Here is a 20,013-nt window from a genome sequence, read left to right as displayed (position 1 = left end):
AGATGAATGTATCTAAATTGGTTGCCGGCAGGATGAGAGTGTGAAGAATCAGAATATGGTTGGCAGGCTGTAACAGTGTTCTGTAAGTGATGCAGCCTCCCACTACTGTGCCTTTGTGTTCTGCAGTGTTCAGGACTACATCTCCTCCCCGTCCAGCCTCCCTCTCCCTGCACTCTGAGCTCTCTGTGTCCTCCTCCCTCCCCTTGGCCGAGGAAATGGTAGACATAGATAGAGCTTACTCGGGGCATGCTTCAATCCAAGCACCCTGGATCCAAAATGCCCTTTTAAAAGGTATTTACATTCTCAGCATTTCTCCTCCTTAAACTGACCTAAAATGCCAGGAGAGTGTCTTTGTATATTACTAGACTGTTTGGAGCCAGAGAAATCCCATTGTTTGGATGACTGAAACCATGGTGTGGACCACGATACCTAGAACAGTCACAGGGGCCTGTCACCCCCTGTCCATTGACATAACTCAATGAGTCTAGTGAATTCAGTTCAGCTGACCCAATCTGACACATGACACTCCATTAGTGTTGCTATGACCTGGCAGACATTGAAACAACATTTGAAAATGTTGGAGAGGTATTAGACACAGGCCAAGGGGATGCCAGGCCCTGATGAATCCTGACACTGGAGCGGCAGGGACGCGTATAATGCTTGCAGTGTCCCTGTTGTGTGGTACAGCTCTGTCTCCTGAGGAAGTCTTGAGGTGGTAGATGTGTGAATGAAGGCCACGCTTTGGCCAGCTATAGCAAGCCTATCTAATGCTCAGAGGATGTGTTGACCTACATTACCCCTTGTTGAACATCAGCTTTTTACACACACACACACACACACACACACACACACACACACACACATCAACTTACAGACACACACACATACACGCACTGTGACTATAAAAGCCAGTGAACAACGTGCAATCAAAGCGGCCCCTCCCAAAGTCTTGCCCCTGTATTCGTCCCTGTAATTAATTGGCCAATTAATGTGTGTTTATTCTGGACACCCATGGATGTAGCCATACTGGGGCTCTCTGGGAAAGACGAGAGTCAGACAGATAAATCAAAGCTCTGCGCATCTGTCCTTGCATGTGCCAAACACTTCCCCCTGTAACCCTCCTCTTTCCCAACTGGGCCCAAATGTGAGACCTTTTCACAGCCAATCAGGTCAAATCTTTGTTTCATCCTCCCTCCCAATGCACTTGACATTGACAAGATTAATTGCCTTGTGCACTGGGCAAACGTGTTACCTCCTGGTGTAATACAGGTGTCAAAAGAGTGGCTCTCTGGATTTCCTCAATACGAATTTGGACAGAGGGAGAGAGAAGAATAACCTATTGCATTTGGTTCAACAAAGGGTTAACGAATCCTCCCCTTGCTTGTAAAATCTCACAGGGTGTAAATCTTGCCATAAAATCTCAGCTGTGAGCCCTGCTGACCTGTAAATTCTTCTCTCGGTGTTACTCTGCCATTGAGCTTCAACGGGTCGGGCCAAAACTGTAACTACATATCTACATCACGCTACTGTATTTAAACACCGCTTTAAAGACACACGCCATCAATATGATCACCAACTGTGTCTGGTTAAATATACTGTTGTTTTATAGGGGCTGTGTGTGAATATGTAGCAGTATATGTTACTGAGTATTGTTTACATGTCGTGTGTTCTGTATTTCACTCCAGTTTGTAATTATTCTTAAAAAGCTTTTTAAAATGTGCCACAAAATGACTAAAGATCTTCTTCTAAGATATATGAATGCATATCAAAGTATATTATGATATATAATAATATATAACAGACCAGTGGCATATCAGATCAAATCTGACTGAAGGCAGTTCTAAACACAACAAAAGATCACACAAAGTCAATAATAAATGTAAATATTATGCAAAAATGTAACTTATATGTAGGCTCCTGTTAAGAAAATGTAATTTACTTTATCATTATAGCTGTGTACTGAGCTGGACAACAAAAAGCATGGCTCCTATCAAATAGCTGCTGTAATTTCATGCTTTTACTGTATCACCCAAATCAGCGGCAGCCTCCCATGGAGAACTTCTGGCAGGAAGGCTGGTATTCTCACCAGGGACTCGTTAGTTAATAATCTCGCCCTGCAGGTGCTCTGGTAGAGGTCAACAGTCTGTTATAGTCGCAACGCTGTTCATGTCTGCGTTCACCTATGGAGCAGGGAAACCGCTGCCAAATGTTCCAGTCCCCACAAACCAGACCATAACTCCTTCCCTATCACTGTCACTGCCTGCTTTGGTCTCTGCAGACACACAGACTGATCCAAATGAACCCGAGCCAAGTCCATCAGATACAATATGAATATTATATATACTGTGGTGGCTCAATTATCTCAAAACAACATTTGCTCGGCCCTGTAGAGGAGAGGCATCTTAAATTCCAGTTACAGCATGCATTTGGCTTTCAGAGAATGGCGTACTTTTTCAAACCAAATTAGGTTAAATGACAAAAGCTATTAACTCTGCAATGAGGAAACATAGATTTACTTTTAAAGTAGATGAATGCTATTGTATCTAATCTGACACTAATGTTTTGACCTCAGTGCACCTGCATGATGCCATCCAATGGAGAGTACCAGTAGGATATTGGTGCCCTGTTAAAAGGATTCTTTGCTCCATGGCGATATTGACGACACACGTATACATATTTAAACATGGCCAAGTCAAGCACAAGCTTCATGTGCCTCGTGCTGGGAGAAAATGACCAACAGTTTGGTAGGAGAGAAAATAATTTAGTTGTTCTCTGGTCTGGGAGAAAATATTTGACCACTAGTTTAGCACCCAGTGGACAGACAACCTTTGAGGAACAATATGCTTGTGCCTTTGGTCAGGACTTATAGACAGCTGTCTCAGTCATTCAGCACAGGCCTTGAATGGAAAATGTAAACACCACTATCATTTCCAAAAGACAGCAATTACGTCCCTCTTCTTTGGAAATGTGGACCAGTCAAGACAGATGATCTTTCCTACTGTTTTGACAGATTATATCCATGGCAGTTTAAAGTGCCCAGGCAGCTGCTGCAGACGTTAGTTACATTGTTTGAAATTTTTTTGACACAAGTGAAGAACTGAAAGTGTGTCTGCGGTACAATTACTGACGTGCATTGATCTGGGACTGTGTCATCACATGATCCGAAGTGATGACAGCTGACGAATGTGATGTGACAGCAGTTGAAGTTTTGAGATACAGACTCGTATTATTTTACAAATAGCCATCTCTGCAATATAACTGGAGGAGAGTCTCTTTACTGAGAAACTGTCTTCCAAGCCAACAGTCAACAAGTGAACATCATGTTCTCTGGTTTCATTCGACTTCCGGCGTAAGGATCACATGTCTAAGCAGGCAAACAAAAAGTACACTAGGCTCCATGCTGCTGCATGTCTACCATCACAGGATAGAGATGCATTAAAGCCACTTTTAGAGGAACCTTATGCGCCTGCATCTGTTACATCGAACTGTCTCATACTATCAACATATTTCTGTGAAAAACATAAAAATATCTTTACAGTCCCATAACTAGTTTAAAAGTGAACAACAGATGTAAGAACACAATAACTTGGACGTAAATAATTAATGATTTGTCAGACACTGTACTGACAGGTCTGCTGCATGCAGGCTGAGAGGGGGAGCTGATTCAGCATAGGAGAAATAACCTGTTAGTAAAATCAAAGTCCTGCCATATCTTAGAGCTCCAATCAGTATGTTTCTTCAAAAGCCATCAATAGTCTGGGTGGCTTCTTTTATCTGTGGTATTGATGTGGCACATCATTTTATTTAGTGAGAAAATGATTAAAAGTCTCTCCTTTAATGGCTTTTCCCTCCACGAGGTCATCTTGTGCGACCTGGCCAGTCTCCAGGCCTGGTCTCCAGGCCTTTTCACCTTTTATCATGACTTTTGTCCTCTCTTATCTCCTTGACATATGAGGCAGGCATCTCATGTGGCACAGTGTCATCCACCCACATCCCCAGCTGATGTTCGCAGACGAATGTTTCTATGAGAAGCAGGAAATATTTTACAGAAGAGAGAGAGATACTAGAGACAATCGGAAGGCAGTCAATTGAGAATGTCACCTCTTACCTGATGGTAAAATCTTTGTAGCATCAAAGATTACATGACTCTTCTCACCTCATGCACAATAAAAGACACCTGCATGCTTATTATTGAGCTGCAACTCACCAGCTACCAAACCACATAATTTACCAACTATGCTAACTACTTTGCTCTCTAAGCAAAATAAGTAAATAAATAACCAACTAACTAGATTTAAATAAATAAATAAATGAATAAATCAGTAAGAGGATCTACACTGCATAATTCATTTGAAGAGAACACATCCGTAGACAGAGCAGTTGCACTGTTCTGCTTCCTCTAGGGCTTGCTGGAGTTTCATCATCTCTGCACTTGCACAGCTATGTCTAATATGAACAAACACTGTGCAGCACATCTGTCAGACATGTGCATTTTCCAATCCTTGAACACAGTAGAGGCCCTCAGCTGATTAAAGGGGATTTCAAATGCTTTGCATTCACATTTTTTGCATTCTGCAAAATGCATCAAAGACAACACTGCATCATTTATCAACAGAAAAAAATCTATGTATAGAGAAAATCTATTTATAATGCTTATGCAATGGTCCCAAAACATTTAAGTAGAACAATGCCTGTCCATTATGTATGACAACATCACACAGCTTGCATGGCAAAGCAAGGGAATCAACATGGCATTTGTCAGTAACTTATATTTAGCAAGGACTTATTTTACTATACAGGTACATTTATACAGCTAATAAGGCTTAATGTGGTGGATTAAAACTCCAAGACCCACCTTGTAATGGGGGATTTCTTAAGGTGATTATTTATTAATCCACGGGAGCCTACTACTATAGAAGGGATGAACCCATGTCTGACTGAACCCACTCACAACCCTGTGCCAACTACCGAAGCAGAGTATGCTGGGAAGACTTGGCACAACATGAATAAACCAAGCTCGCCGCAGCGTTCCTGTATATTTTGGCATTAAGGAAGCAGTGTGCATTGACCAAGCGTAGGTTTTCAGTCCTATTTTGGGCATGCAAAATTACGTCATTTGGTACTTTTTGCAATGCTTTCTGCCACCAAATCCCACATCGCTTTTGTATGCACACAGGACTTTATTATACAGTTCCACATATTTTTAGATGGGTGTCAGGCAGGCACTTCTCTGCACTGCATGTTGTATGAGCATGCCTAATACTTGGCTTACAAATGACTACACTGAAAACTCTAAAATTCCAAGGTTGTTCCCTCCAGCATGCATGACTTTCGCCTCCTCGACCTGCGTAGGACAGGGCCAGTCTACAACGACAACTCAGAGCTTAGCACATCATTACAGCGCCTGATGAAAATTTTAGCACACCACAGTTAGCGAGGGGGACATTTCCTTTTTTACTGGTGCTCCCCATCTTCTTTTTTGATCTGCTGTAATGTGCCACTGAATCCCAAAGTCCTACTCTTTGCCTGCCATTCTGTGTCAATGCCATCCATAATAGATAAAACCAAGCCATTCACATTACTATTAATGGCAATGTGTAATGTGGGGGCAATACATTCCCATAAATTCCTAGACATGGTTGGACTGGCCCTTACCTCTACCCTGACAAACTGAACTAGCCATCCATCAAGGTAATAAGATAAAATCAAGATTCTGTGAATGTTAGACATGGGGTCACAGGAGGGGTTGGGTGACTGCCCTTGATATCATCTCTTGCATATGTTGCTTTAAGCTTCAGAGAAGGATCAGCACAAATGGCATCATTCCTCTTCTCCCCACTACAATGTCCTCCACATCTCCTTGAAGTAAATCTAAATAGCTTAGAGTGGTCGCATTTTCCTCAACAATAAATTGAAGTAGACAGTGTGAAAGATGGTCTGGCTTGAATCTAAGGCCTTGTGAAAGCTTTCCACTCCCGGCCATCATATGAAGGTTGTGGAGTGGTCAGTCTACGTCAAGATATTCTGCATCATTTGTAAAGCAGCTCTGGCTCTTACTGAAACCAATAAGTTGCGAGCGTGGACAAGAGTTGCTAATTGGGTGAGAGTCTCCTGCTGTATCAGCTGGCCGCTAGCTAGCTAATGATACTTGTCCACCTTCCTAAAATAGGCTGTCAAACTGCAGAAACACAGGTTGGTCAACAACTTTGAGGCCACATGTGACTCCTCAGAGCTAAGAATAAGCAGAAACCTTAGCACATTAACAGTCAGCCAGTCATCAAAGACAGGGTATTAATAGATCAGGACTGTGTCTTCAGCAACAACAACAGCAAAAAGTCTGAAATGACCAGTCTGAAGCCCTATGGCTGTTTTACCTACTAAATCTTCAAAGAAATACCTAGTGCAAGAAATATTATGAGTATATAGGAAACCAAGAAGCCACAACATCAAACACACAGCGACTTTCTATTTCCTCAAAACCAATTATGATTGAAGGATCCATCATAAAAATGTATTCAGGAAGAAAAGTGCACATCATAATTGATGCCTCTGACACTCCATCCCTATTTAAGTCAGGTTAGGTATAAAATAACTCCGAACTAATGAGGTAGAGAGACAACAGCATCGAAAAGAACATCTGCACCAGCCTCTGAGCTCCCTTTTGTTGACCGTGAATACTTTCCCTGAAAATAGATAGTTACTCCATGCATTGAGGGATTCATTGAGAAATACAACCGATGATAGGTCATAAATTGTTTATGCTATTGGAACAAGTTTTGAGTTTGAATGTATTCACAAACACAGAAGGGTGGAATTCTTGAGATACTTGTGTCCAGATGTCTCGAGTATTGTGCATCATCTCGGCTCTTGCTTAATCTGAAAAGAACATTTGCCTGACCTACTTATGGGTGCTCTACAGCTCAACCTGCTATATATTTTATATTTTGCTGCCGCCGAGCCAAATGTTTTCTTGCTGTTTTATGACCATTCTCTGTGAGACAAACAGGAACATGCAGTCGGCTGAAGAGCCTATTTTTGATCACAGTGTCACAGGCGAAGGTATTCACAGCAAGTCAATTAAGCTGAGCTCAAAAGGACACTCTCTCCACCTGTCCTTGAACACAGCCTTTCAGCTGTGATGTCAAGGAACAATAACATTCTTACTGTTGGGCAATCTTCAGCCCACCACAATGCTATAATGTTTACCCATTACTAATGCCTAATGTGACTTCTAAACTATTTTTAGTTTTTAATTTTACAAAGCTTTTAAAAGAAGCCCTCTTGACTTAGCAATATTGCTGTAAATGCATTCTTTTGATTTAGACATTACATGACTGCCACTTGTATTCCTAACCACAGTTATTACAGTCAGAGGTGACAAATAAATAAATGTGGTGTAATGTTTCGGTTGAATCAGTCACGGACATTGTCTCAATCCCAAATCAAGCTGGCCTCTTCGGAAACTGGATACAGTCCACCACAGTCACCCAGTGGGACTTCGCCATGTGTGATGCCAGTCATACTGTGAGTGTGTGTGACCCCTTGACCATGAAGCCCATTCATTAATTGTCATACAACAAGCAAACACTTCCCCTCCTCTCTTTGAAGGCCCACCGCAATCCCTTTGCCACAGATCATCTTCGCCTCCCCCCAAAACAACAACAGCCACTCAGCTGCTGTTTGGCCTTTCCCCAGGCCAGGTCTGCTCAGTCAGTGCAACCACTAGCCAGGCCACACAACTGGTGGACTGTTTCTGTTTACTCACCCTTTTGCCCTCTTTGCCTGGTTCCCCTGGCTGACCTGGCACCCCCGCCAATCCCTGGGGAAAGGACATGTATCATAGTGAATTGGGTGCTACATTCATGTGCATTTGGCGCAGCAGGAAGAGATTATGGCTTGCTTCTTGTGAAACCTGATGTAGACAGATGTTTGTGCCACATGTTCTCAGCAGACCAGTGGATAACTAGCGGGCTTATTTGCAGAGACGGGAGACACAGCAGCATTAGCTTGGTTAAAATTGCGTGAATAGATAGAAGGGAGCATGTACAGCTGTAGTTTCTATTCTCAGTCATGAACAGTTTCTAGGTGACTTCTCCACGATCCCCTTAATAGGCAATTTGCAGCCTCAGTTGATCAGAGGTTCATTCCATTATTCTACACAGTATCTTCATAAGGAACTATTAGCAAGTTAATCAGGGTATATGCTGAGTCATGATTTAGTTTTGAAGTTCTTTCGCAAGGATATGCTTATGGGGGCTTCAATAATTGCTTGTTGAACCTAAAAGCTGTGCTTGATTGCCTGAGAACATGTTGTGTGCAAAAAAATATATTTAAATGTGGTGATTAACGTGTTACCTTCTCTCCTTTGTCACCGCGCGGGCCCTAGATGTGGCAAATAAAGATTTTGGTTTACATGTAAACAAAAGCACAATTGAAAGGATACAGAACACTTAGATACTTTCAGTGAAAATAATATCAACTTAAATTAAGTACCTGATTTCCTTTGAGACATTCTGTGTCAGCCTAGGAATTAAACAAACAAAAAGTCAGTATGAAATCACATGATTCATGTCATATCTTATACCAATACATGTTTGCCAGGCGACACAATTGGTCGTGAGATAATTATCCTTGGCTGCAATGACCCGGAGAGAAGTTAGGGCATGACTATTACAACTCCCCTGTCACCCTGCTGGCCACTGTCAGGAAAGGGCAGACAGAGTCGTCTCTCCACCCGGCCACAGAATGGACACAAGGCCACATACGACATCTCAGCTTTCAAATACAAGCCAAATAATTGGTGTCCTCTTTCAATTGGCATTCAAAAGTCAAACGCTGTTGACTTCTCTTGGAAACAGCTGCAGAAATGGACATTCACAACATATGTTTTTCACGTTAGTCTGAGGCCTCATGCAAAGAACAAACAACAAAAGGAAGAAAGAAACTATTTAACAAGGAGGCTGACAGCCCTAATATATTTGCAGTGTATCTATAAAAAGAATGACAGCTCTGACCTGTGACACCCTAAATAAAACATGCCTCAGTCTCCATGCAGTACTTTTGCTAATAAATCAATTATTCATGTATAGCGGTACATCTTTTGTTGGCTTGTGAGAGCAGAGTTTTGACCTTGAGTAACAAGCAAGACAATGCAAATCCACCACCGACAAGTCGACACGACTTTAATAACTTCCTCCCAACATTTTCTGCTCACTCTCACCAAACAATTTACGGGCATAATGTGAGAAAGTCTGGTAAAACCATGTTCACTAGTCGGGGGAAGATTGTTATTTTGCTTGTCCTTATAAATGTAAAATTAGTTTTAGAGAATAGCTTATGGAAGGCAGCAATGTTGGGTGGGTATCGTAGGCACTTGGTGACATAAAAGGGGCAAGCCAGAAGCAGTGGGACACAGTTTTTGTATCACTCCAGCGCTGATTAAAACTGGCAGGCTGATCCCCTCATGATGTGTACATAATTAGCAAACCACCCGCAGTATGCCTTTAATCTTCAGTAGCCGTCAACTCCCTGGCTACAATGCATTGAGATAGATGCGTGTTTGCATCTGTGCCCACACATTGACTATATGTGCTGATAGGTGACTATGCAAGCATACAAGTACATATATCTGCTGTCTGCTGACATATGTAGCTACAATTTGTTTGTGCACTGGAATGAGTACATTTCTGGGTTATGTTCTCTGTCCTCTGGATTTTACAGGACCACAGGAAAAAACACAAGTACAGCCAGTCCAATTATAAAATAGAAATAAATAAAGGGTGTTGTAGTTCTTCCCGGGTGTCTGTCCCTACGCGGACAGCTACCAACCCAATAAGTGCACGGCTCACCCATGTAGGATACAGCCAGCGACTACCTGTCAACTTCCACCCTAACCCCGACACATGGAGCCCCAGTCTTCTCTGCCTGGCTGCTCATACCTATCCTTTTTGGCCCAAGCGAGGATGCCCACTGAGCCCTGTCTATCTGCTCCTTGTTTGACCCATTCCCAGGCGATGGTAATGTGACACAGAGACTGCTCACCTGAGTGCCTCACTTTCCATCTCTGTGGGCCAGATGCTTTAACACTGTGTGTAGCGCCTGGTCTGCCAAAAGGCTGTGATATTTACAGGGCTCAGTCCAGCCATTTCAGGTCACCCCCGCATGAGTACATTTCAACATTTCTAGCTCTTTTGAATGTCTTTAAAGATACAGATAGCATAATGAGATGTAAATGTAACAGTGTGAACTTACAGGCAGCCCCGCAGCTCCAGGCAGACCCACATCACCCTGTGATGGAAGATAATAATTAGTGAAAACTTCTAAAACAGTCTTTAACTATGTGCAATGGAAATGGCTATGGGTAAATCAATACAATATATTTTTTGACTTTTAAACATCTAGCCCTAAAGGCCAGCCATCATGTTTGTGATAAAAACTAAAGGTCAGGTAAAATAAGATTTATTATGCATAGCAGTAATATTTCAACTTATGCACTATGTTCTATAGAAGGCCATTTACTGGTATTTACAGTATATCTTGAAATGAAGCCTCTCTGATGACTTTCACACTGTTAGACAACTGGCAGGTGGGCTAGTGCTATTAAATGTGACAGGCCTTAAAATAAACACAGCCGTACTATATCATGTAAAAGCTTTGCAGTATTAACAATGGACAGGTATGATAACATTGTTTGGTGACTGTGACATACAGGCAGTCACGAAAAGTCATAAAAGGAAAGAAGCAGATGTCTTTTGACACCAGCCTAACCCAATGTAAGCAATGATCTCACATGCTTTTTACTGCCTCTCTTGTTTTTTGTCTTTTCAGATAAAACTCATGTGTCACTGTCCAATATTTCTGCAGCTCTCTCCCCTTTTTGCCACAATCCCAACAGTACTTTATAAAGCACTGAGTTGAGAATCAGTGGGCTTTACAACTGGCAGTACCCTTTTATCAGATGTGGATGAAAGAAAAAAAAAGGTGCTTGTAGTTCATATCCATTTTGTTGTCTAAATGAATGTCACAGCTAAAATATGCCTGCTATGGGATATTCAGGGGACTCATTACTTTATGCTTCCAAATCTGCCTCCCTCTGTCAGTTTCAATACAAACAAACGTTCTCTCCCCCCCACCGCCACCCTCCCATCTGGAAAATAGGATAAAATACCCTGTGATTCTCTGTTGTCTTCACAGAAACACACAGGCCTCATTATAACTTCAAGGCTGGCAGACAGAGCATTGCACCTACAATTATGTGGTGAGTTCTTCCAAAAGACAACAACAAAAAAAAAGAAAAAAAAGAATACGAAGCCCCAATACGGGAGGAAAATAAAAGAGGGGGAGATATGGCAACTAATTACAGGAAAAACATTTCATCTCATACATGGAAAATAATCCCGCTGTGGGATGAAAAGAAAAGAAAACTTTAAAAAGACCAATATTTTCTGCATTGAAACAAGAATTAATCTAATTCATGTCAGTGATGTCAGTGAACACACTATAAAGGGGCTGCAGATGAGAACAAGGTTTTGCATCAAACTCCTCTGCAGCACTTCCAGCTTGTCTCAAATCTCAGTCATAGCCTACTGTACAGGATAATACCTACGCAACTGCTGGATTCCTAATATTTGAGACCAAATGTCAAATATATTCTAATTCAAGAGTGGAAGTGGAAAGTCTCAAAACAAGAGGGCAATAGTATGCAATCCACATTATTGCCATAGGCTTTAGTCCCATAAGAAAACTGTTTAGAGAGGGCAAGATAAAGGGATTTGTTGGGTATGTCCATTACAAACAGCTATCCCTATGAATATACAAATACTCTGCAAATATAGAGAGTGGAACATTTTCTCTTAGCTGGGATAAAAGCTACTCTATATGACCATCAATAAGGTCTTTCTAAGTTATGATAGCAATAACAGTATTCTTTAGCCGGCCATGTTTGGAGTAGCAATCATAGCAGCACTTCAAACAGATGGGCAAACCCGTTATTGAGACTGGGATTACCAGCTCATGAAAGTCAAGCAGATTCCCTGAAGTATCTATATTCATTAAAAAAAAAAGAAAAAAACAAAACAATTATAGTGTCATTTAGTCCAGGCCAGTATGTATGGCAGGCTCACTCACTTTGTTTCCTTTGGGACCAACTGGACCAACTGGACCAACTGGCCCTGGGTCACCTTTCAGACCCTGGGAATAAAAATATACATGTTGAAGTATATTTCTTTTCAGTGAGAATGACGGGTTATAATATATATAACAAGCCAACATGTGTTACTGTATGTCAGTGTGTCGACACTCAGTAGACAAGTATCTCATGCAGGTGTGAGATTCTCATGCCTGTCACAACCAGTCAATGAGAAAAGAGCAGATAATGTCAATTATTAGACACGGCACGTACCGCGATGCTGCTGAGAGATTTACAATCAGCTGGTTACACAGTGTCTGCCCCCAACCCCTTCTCTGTTTTCCTTCGCTGCACTTAGGTTTAGCAAGGACTGTGATTGTCATTGCGTTTACACCTTGAAGCAGAGGACTGGAGGGTGGAATTGAACTACGTAAGCTTGGGGCAAAGTCAAGCCTCTCGGTGCTGAAATGTGAAAGAAGAAGGACAGCTGAGATAAAGAGTGATAGATGATGAATGAGGCTTGACACATATTGACAGGCTAAATTTGCAGCAAGCCTTGTTAGGTGTGACACATTTGGGCCAGTAGCAGCAACTCTTTGAAATAGGTTGGGGGGGGGGGGGGGGGGGGCAGGAAAGATGGGGCGCGCGAGCGATCTGTAAAATGACTCAGAAATACAATAATTTGTCATGGTTAAATTTAGAGTTAGAAAGGCTATTAATAGTGAATTATATATCTGCGCAAGATGATTACCTACCTTTATCACATTAAGTCTGGCTCCACCAGAGACGTGACTAATTCATTGCATATTCCCAGCAAGCCTCATATTAAACACGACCATTCAGAAAACAGAATATATACTGGTGTGAAATAATTGCCCCTATGGTAACGCCATCTAACACAGCTTGCCTATAAGTTGCACTTACAGTGACATGATTGTGACGTGATTTTATCAGATTGTATCACTTTATGTGATACAATCTGAGCCCACACACACTGTCAGTAATAGGGCAGCTGTCTCATAGCTGCACACGAAAGCCCAATTCTTTATTTAAATCGACAGCCTAACCACTTTACTGGGGCAATCTGACACAAGGGGATCCAGAGGCAGTTATTACCAGAGCTGTGGCAGAAATGAGGGAGCATCAGAGAGTACAAGGCTCCTCTGATAACAAGGATGTAAACAACTTCAGGTTCTGTCGATTACGGGAGAGTATTTGATTAATCTTATAAGAATTTTGCCACTGCTTTTGTAATAAGGGCATTTTGTCTCATTGTTGTGGTGAACAGGGTCCTGTAATATAAACATGTTGTCTTATTCAGATCCTTTACAGTCATTATGTGGTTTTCAGACCACAAGACTGATGTTTGCTCCCATTCAGAGCTGTGTGGTGAGTTAAGTGCAAATTTAAGCACATTTCTAAAACCACAGTACTTCAGCCATGTAAAATGTCATAGCATAGCTTTAGCATCATGTATTAAATTACAAAGACCCAATAATGTCACACTGACATGCCAACATCTGTCAACTTGGCAAAACAATAGTTTTAACTCTAAAATCTGATCACACATTTGCAACCTCAAGAATAAAAAGAAGCCATGATTTTAACAGTGTGAATTATTACAAAGAGAATCAGAAATGAGGTATTCATCAGTCCAGAACAGCATGAAATCTGCATTATGTCAGTCCATCGTTTTCTAGGAGTATAGATCCCAAAAGGAGATGTAAGAGCTGTGGTTTGCATGGCTCTGAAACACTAAACTTAAGACTTGACTCGATATGAACCAGCAGCCAAGTGATTGGAGTTATGGATCAATTATTGTATCAGTGGCCTTAAATGAAGGGATAAGTGGGACTGTTTCCTGCAAGATTTCCAACCATTAACACACACTCCTGCATTCCTATTCATGTTGCAGCCATCTAGTGCAAAGTCACAGGAATCTTCTATGCCAGTTACACCAATACTGAATATCTAAACTGAATATATATACATATATATATCAGCATGCAAAACATAGGAGTTAATACATGCTTAAAATAAATCCCAGAAGCTACTGTACATACAGTTTGGACATCCTAAAACATGTTCTGCCTGGGACTGTCATATTTGAGCTAGAATTACAAAATAATACTATTACTATCTGAGGCTTTATTGTAAGTCTATGTTTTATATCACTTTCCCCTCCCCAGCATCTTCTACTGCAGTCTGCAGACACAAGACAATGTGTTTACAGAAGAGTTGACAGGAAACTGCCATAATCCAAAGTGAATAAAGCAACTGGAATTGTGGAAGGTGGTGAGTGATTTTTTCCCATGGCACATGTCCTTATCAGAAACCAAATTCAGGTCAGTCGGAAGCTCAGTCAAACAAAAAGTCTCTCTTTCACCATATATTGAATCGCTCACCCTGTTTTACAGTCTAGCTAAGCTTTGCAACTGCTGGTGCTAATCTGTGAGCCACAAAAAATGTTTTCTGCAGGTAAATATTTTAATTACAAATGTCAACAAAGCAGTTTTACATAAAAGATTGGGAACTGATCAAGTTTGCCAATTGCTATCAATGCACTCTCTCAGCTAATGCTGAGCGATGCTCACTTTCCCATGTGTTCTTGTGGCTGTTAATTTAGTATGACAAAATATATTTTGGTATTTATGATAAAAGCTCGACTGTGTGACTATTCAGATAATTCCAGGACTGCAGTACTGTCAGGGATAGGACCTGAGGAACTGCACAGCATCTGGACGTGTCTGTAGTAATGTACATAATAACAACCAGTGCAATTAAAAGTGAGCCCTCACAGGTTTTTGGCTGAGGTTTTTGGCAGTCTTGCACATTTTGTAGAAAATCTTACTCAGGCACACACAAAATGAACACGCACACAATCAACCAGTTTTCACTCTAAGTGTCTCATTTTCCTACAGCCGTTAATGTACACTATCATTTCTGAGTTGGTACTTTGAATATGTTCACCATATGTATTTATTAGAAGGGTACAAACTATTGCTTGTCAAAATAAAGACTACATATCAAAGCTATATTTTGTCAAAAAACCTTTATGATCATCATTTTGTGCTGTTTTAATAATATGCTGTGGTGATAAACTTGCAATTATTTGGTCCTCACATAACAGAAGCAGGATTTCAATTTATTCAACAATCCCCTTTAGGAGAGCAGAAATTCAAGATAATAAACCTAGACTGTATTTAATAAAACTGATACATGAAAAGGTTTGTCCCAAAGCCCTGGGCAAAAATAAACTATTTTCTTTGCTAGAACTTAGAGTACTTGTTTTCACTGCTGCAAATGTTGTGCAAAATTGTGCAGTCAAATGTTACCTGCCAATTTTATACACTGTCACTGTAAAGTGTTTCCCTCCCATCTCCAAGCCTCCACCTATAGAGACTTTTAAAACTGTCCTTCTAATGTTGTTCAAGTGAAATTAAGCGTTAGAAATAATCCAGGCTTTTTCAATTAAATAATACCAAAACTTAATGGATACATCCGTTGGAGTTGAAACTAGAGCAGAAAGGGAAACGATATAATAATAATGTTAACTATACCACTGAAAACAACAACATCCTACTTATCTATGAAAGACTATATACACTGCTTTGAGACTAGCGCCCATGTATGCACACATGCAATGTAAGATTCAAAAACTAGGAAATACTTGTTATATACCAAAGGATAAGATAATCTTAAAGTCAAAAAGAAAGTGTTCCTTGATCTAAATGGCTAAATGTAGTTGTTAGCAAAGCTGACTGAAATGCTGATTTATACACTGTTTTAAATAGTCTCAACTGACCAATATTAAATTATGCAATTATGATGTATGTTGATGATTGTCAAGCAGGTCCCATCTCTGGAGCAGGAAACATCTAATGACCCCTTCAGGGAAAAAGTGTACCTTTATTCTATTTCATCATCCTATCTTGCCCACCATAGCCTAGTTAAGATGCTGCCCTTCTGTCTACTGGACTCAGTCGTGAGCCCATAGGCCCAATTCAGGTTCACAGCGACATGGAGGGAGATGTAGACTAGAGGAGCTGGATATATTGTTAGCTTTTGTTTCAAGCTGAGGGCTTTGTTGCATTTACAGGGAAGCATGAAGGAGGGAGAAGGGGCTGGGAATAGGCCTGTGCTGGCTGTGTGGCTGTCGTTCCTGCAGCACGAGGTCAGAACACTGTGGGGAGCTGTGTACACTTGCCTGCTAATTACACACACCACTGTGTCTCGTCACTCCTGCAGCGGTGGGGCCACAAGAAAATCTGGCAACTCCCCAGCACAAGACAACTAAGGCAAGCAAATAAACAGAGCCAGGGAAGCGGGGACGCACAAATCCAGTCTAATTACGTTTACTTATGCCTTTTACCAACCAGAGCAGCTGCAGGTCAGTGCCCTCGTCTGACAAGAGGTGGACTGATTGCAAGTTTTAGTTACTGTGCACAATTTAATCATCACAAACTGGGTTCAGCCTATTGGGGAGAGGCTAAATTAAAATTGTAGATGTATTAAGTATTCAGAACATTCTGGTGGGAAGATGTTGTAATACTGAATGACAGGCCTTTAAAGCTCTGTGGAACAGGATCTCTAAGTAACATAGATATCTTGAGTGCCGGCCTACAAATGCCAGGGAGGTTACAGCAGGAAATGCCTTTTGTGACTTTCCATTTGCTCAGCGATACACCACTACATACAGTGAGGTATAAGACTAATCACATACACATTGAGGGCTAGAAAAGATAGCTTATTAGCATGTGTATTACACTGTATGAATAAATACAGTTTACCAAGGTAACCTAAACAAGGGGCCATTGTGTGAGGATATCAGAGTACACTGTGAGAGATCCTCTAGTGCCGAGGATATCATGTTCTATCAGTGCTGCTTGACTCCTTTTTCTGACACTTCCCTCTTCAACTGAACATCATGTATCCACAAATGTAACTTGGATAACACAGTGCGCACTCCTTCTGTCCCATAGGACGTGTATCTGCAAAACGATACTAGATCACATGCTCATACATAGAATTCTGGCTTCTCAGGTGTCTACGCGAGCCTTAAATAACATACTAGCTTTAAAAATGGAATATGAGCTAATTGCAGTAAAGGGACAGATCGGGTAATAGAGTCTGGTAGTCATGGTAAATAGGTTAACTGAAATCAACAAGCAGGTTTATTTGCACAACATAAAATTAATTTGTTTACAATCAAAGATAGTAACCTACATATTCTCTGCTGTTCTTACTATCTGCACCTGCTCCCTTTTATTACATCACAACCACAATCTACTGAAGTCAAAGTCGAAGTAGATGTTTTGATGGGAGCATTAAAAGACTCATTATACATATATTTTTTTAATTATATAAAATATATGACCACATGATCCCCCTTTGCAGCTCTCAGTTTAAATAGACCTAAAGGAACCACGCAATAGCCAAAAGGTCAATGCGATATCTACTTCACAGACCAAGAACATCCCCAGTCGAGGTCCTTCAAATAATATCGGACTTGTAAGTGTCTTAAACCTGATTACTGCAGGTGATTAACTGGTTAACAGCGGGCAGCCTTACTGCAGTCTTATGTAGTCAATGAGGCTCAACTTCATCCACTCACTTACGGAGGAACTGGGGATACTGGTTTTAACCCATTAATCCTGTACTGCTCTACACTAACTGATGAGACACGGGGGGCTAGGTTACCTCATATCTTTTATTCCAGTGTCCTGCCTTCATATTAATCTAACTCAAACACAGAGGGCTAGGTCAAGAAATCAAATAAAGCACAAATCAGCACAATTTAAGAAAAGGCTAATAATGAACATCTTGATTTATGCTGTAATTTTATGCATAGGTAGACTAAATGGCTGAAATATGTGTTGGGATTATTTGCTAAAAAAAACAATAAGAATAGACATGATAAATTATGTTTAATCTCTTCACTTGAAAGCAGCTACAATTAATATTTTTGTATTAACAATGAAAAACATGACTACTTAGAAAGGAGTTGCTTGTAGTGATAAACCAACAGAGAACATCCCTCTACTTCACTGTTGTGGTTCAACTCTCACTAGAGAAAAGCTTTTAAATCCTACTGTACACAACCTGCCTAAATGGCAGATAGACAAAGTTAGAAACTAGCTGGAGAACATGTTGGAAAATTTAGCCGCTTAAGATTTAATAGTGGACTGAATGCTAATCCTGCTTTGTAACTGCTGGATGTGTGAGTAGGCAACTGTTTAGCAAGTTTGTTATATCAACTTAAAACGTGATAATGCTGTCAGCTAAGTAATGTGTTGACAGCTTTTGCACTGCCCCCAATTGGCCACAAAATTAGTTAATGCAAGTAATGGAAATAGCAGTTTATTTAGCACACACTTTTTAATGTAATTTGTTTTCACTGAAATATCGTTTTACTTAAGTTCTGTACTATGCTATATCTAAAACTGCATCCACAGTAGAGTAGGTTTCCTATAAGCTCATTTAGCTAAGAGGTGTCAATGTCATCTCTGTGCGTCCAGTGCAAAGACAGGTCCAGGACATGTTTAACCTACCTTAGCTCAAAGACAGCTCAGGTGACTCTTGGATGTATTGGTAACTGGCTAACAAGATACAGCCGGTTTAAAGCATATCCTTTTCACTTTTTGAGTTAGCTAGATTGCTTGTTTTAGTGCTAAGCTAGGCTAAGCACGTCTCAGAGCCATACCATAATAGGTCTCTGCAATGCTGGACAAACAAGCCTACTAGAAGCAATGCTTCAAACGTGCAGTCCCCATTTCTCAACTTTTTCTTTTTGTTTCAAATCACTCAAGGAAGTAGGGCACAGTATAATAAATCCCTGGAGGGTTCGCATGGTGAGCCATGTGAGCCCGACCAAAGAAAGCCCAACTGCCCATATGGGATGCACAAAGATCAAAAAACAAGTCATCTCTCCTGCTAGCCTTCTAGGAAAACATAGTTGTGTCCCAGACCTATCCCTGTACTGTACACGTAGAGGTGAACCAGATATATTGATCTTGTCATCTGACTGTGGGATTAATGGCGTAAAAGCATAATTCTCAAAATGTTGGAGGGTTCTGCACATAAATGACTGAATAATGAGTCAATGGGTGAATGAAGAACTTTGATTGGTGGCAGGATATTGGTTAAAAATGGAATAGTCCATTTCCATATTTCTAATCACTGACTGAATACTGAAATAAGAATGAGAAACTCATTCCTGGTGACAAAGTGATGAACATAATTGCCATACACTTGGTAGACCCCTCCCTGTGCTGATATGCAAATTAGCAAACGACATCAACTGGTGACTTCTAGCAAAGTTTGGAGCAGCTGCTCTTCTTGGAAAAGGGTTATCAACACAGTCTCAGTCTCTCCATAGTGAACAAGCTTCCAGCTGTCTAGTTTATGTACCGCTGATGTCCCTTCAACTGGAGCCCAGGGTGAACCAGTGAGCGAAGGAAGAAGGGCTGCTCTCAAGCTCTGTCACTCTCTCCTCTTGATTGCAGTAGCCCCAGTAGCAATCAATGACAAAAACATGCAAAGTCTGATCTTCATTCATTATTGTCTAATGTTATGACTACAAATCAGTCAGTCTTGGATGTGGATGGAGTTAATCTCCAGTTAGGCGGTCTCACTCTCCTTCAAATTTATATGTAAATAAACTTGATCATGTCATTCATATGCAAATGTGCACATGATGTCAACTGGCTTTTCAAGCTGCCAATAGCTACTTACCTTAGGACAAAGCGAGCCATGCTGGTGGTGGGAAGACAAACTAATGCTTGCTTTATAACCTGCCAATTCTGTTTTTTTAATCCTTTTTTTCCTTCAACCTGAATTTTACTTGGATTACGGCACAATCACATTTATCCACGGTAACCTTCTTA

General features: G+C 40.9%; 1 protein-coding gene across 1 annotated transcript in view; it reads right to left on the bottom strand.

Annotated features, from left to right (window-relative positions):
- LOC139294672 (collagen type XIX alpha 1 chain) overlaps positions 1-20,013 on the bottom strand; it is an 89,007-nt gene that overhangs the window by 48,675 nt on the left and 20,319 nt on the right. The window contains exons 10-12 of the mRNA XM_070916597.1: positions 8,494-8,523; positions 8,356-8,382; positions 7,766-7,819 (exon numbers count right to left, since the gene is read on the bottom strand). Of these exons, the coding sequence (XP_070772698.1) occupies positions 7,766-7,819; positions 8,356-8,382; positions 8,494-8,523 (111 nt within the window). The remainder of the gene's footprint in view (positions 1-7,765; positions 7,820-8,355; positions 8,383-8,493; positions 8,524-20,013) is intronic.

This window comes from Enoplosus armatus, chromosome 12 (genome assembly GCF_043641665.1).
Source record: "Enoplosus armatus isolate fEnoArm2 chromosome 12, fEnoArm2.hap1, whole genome shotgun sequence".
In the NCBI taxonomy this organism is placed as follows: domain Eukaryota; kingdom Metazoa; phylum Chordata; class Actinopteri; order Centrarchiformes; family Enoplosidae; genus Enoplosus; species Enoplosus armatus.
Note: the sequence above shows the minus strand (reverse complement) of the source record. Positions and strands in the feature narration are given on the sequence as shown.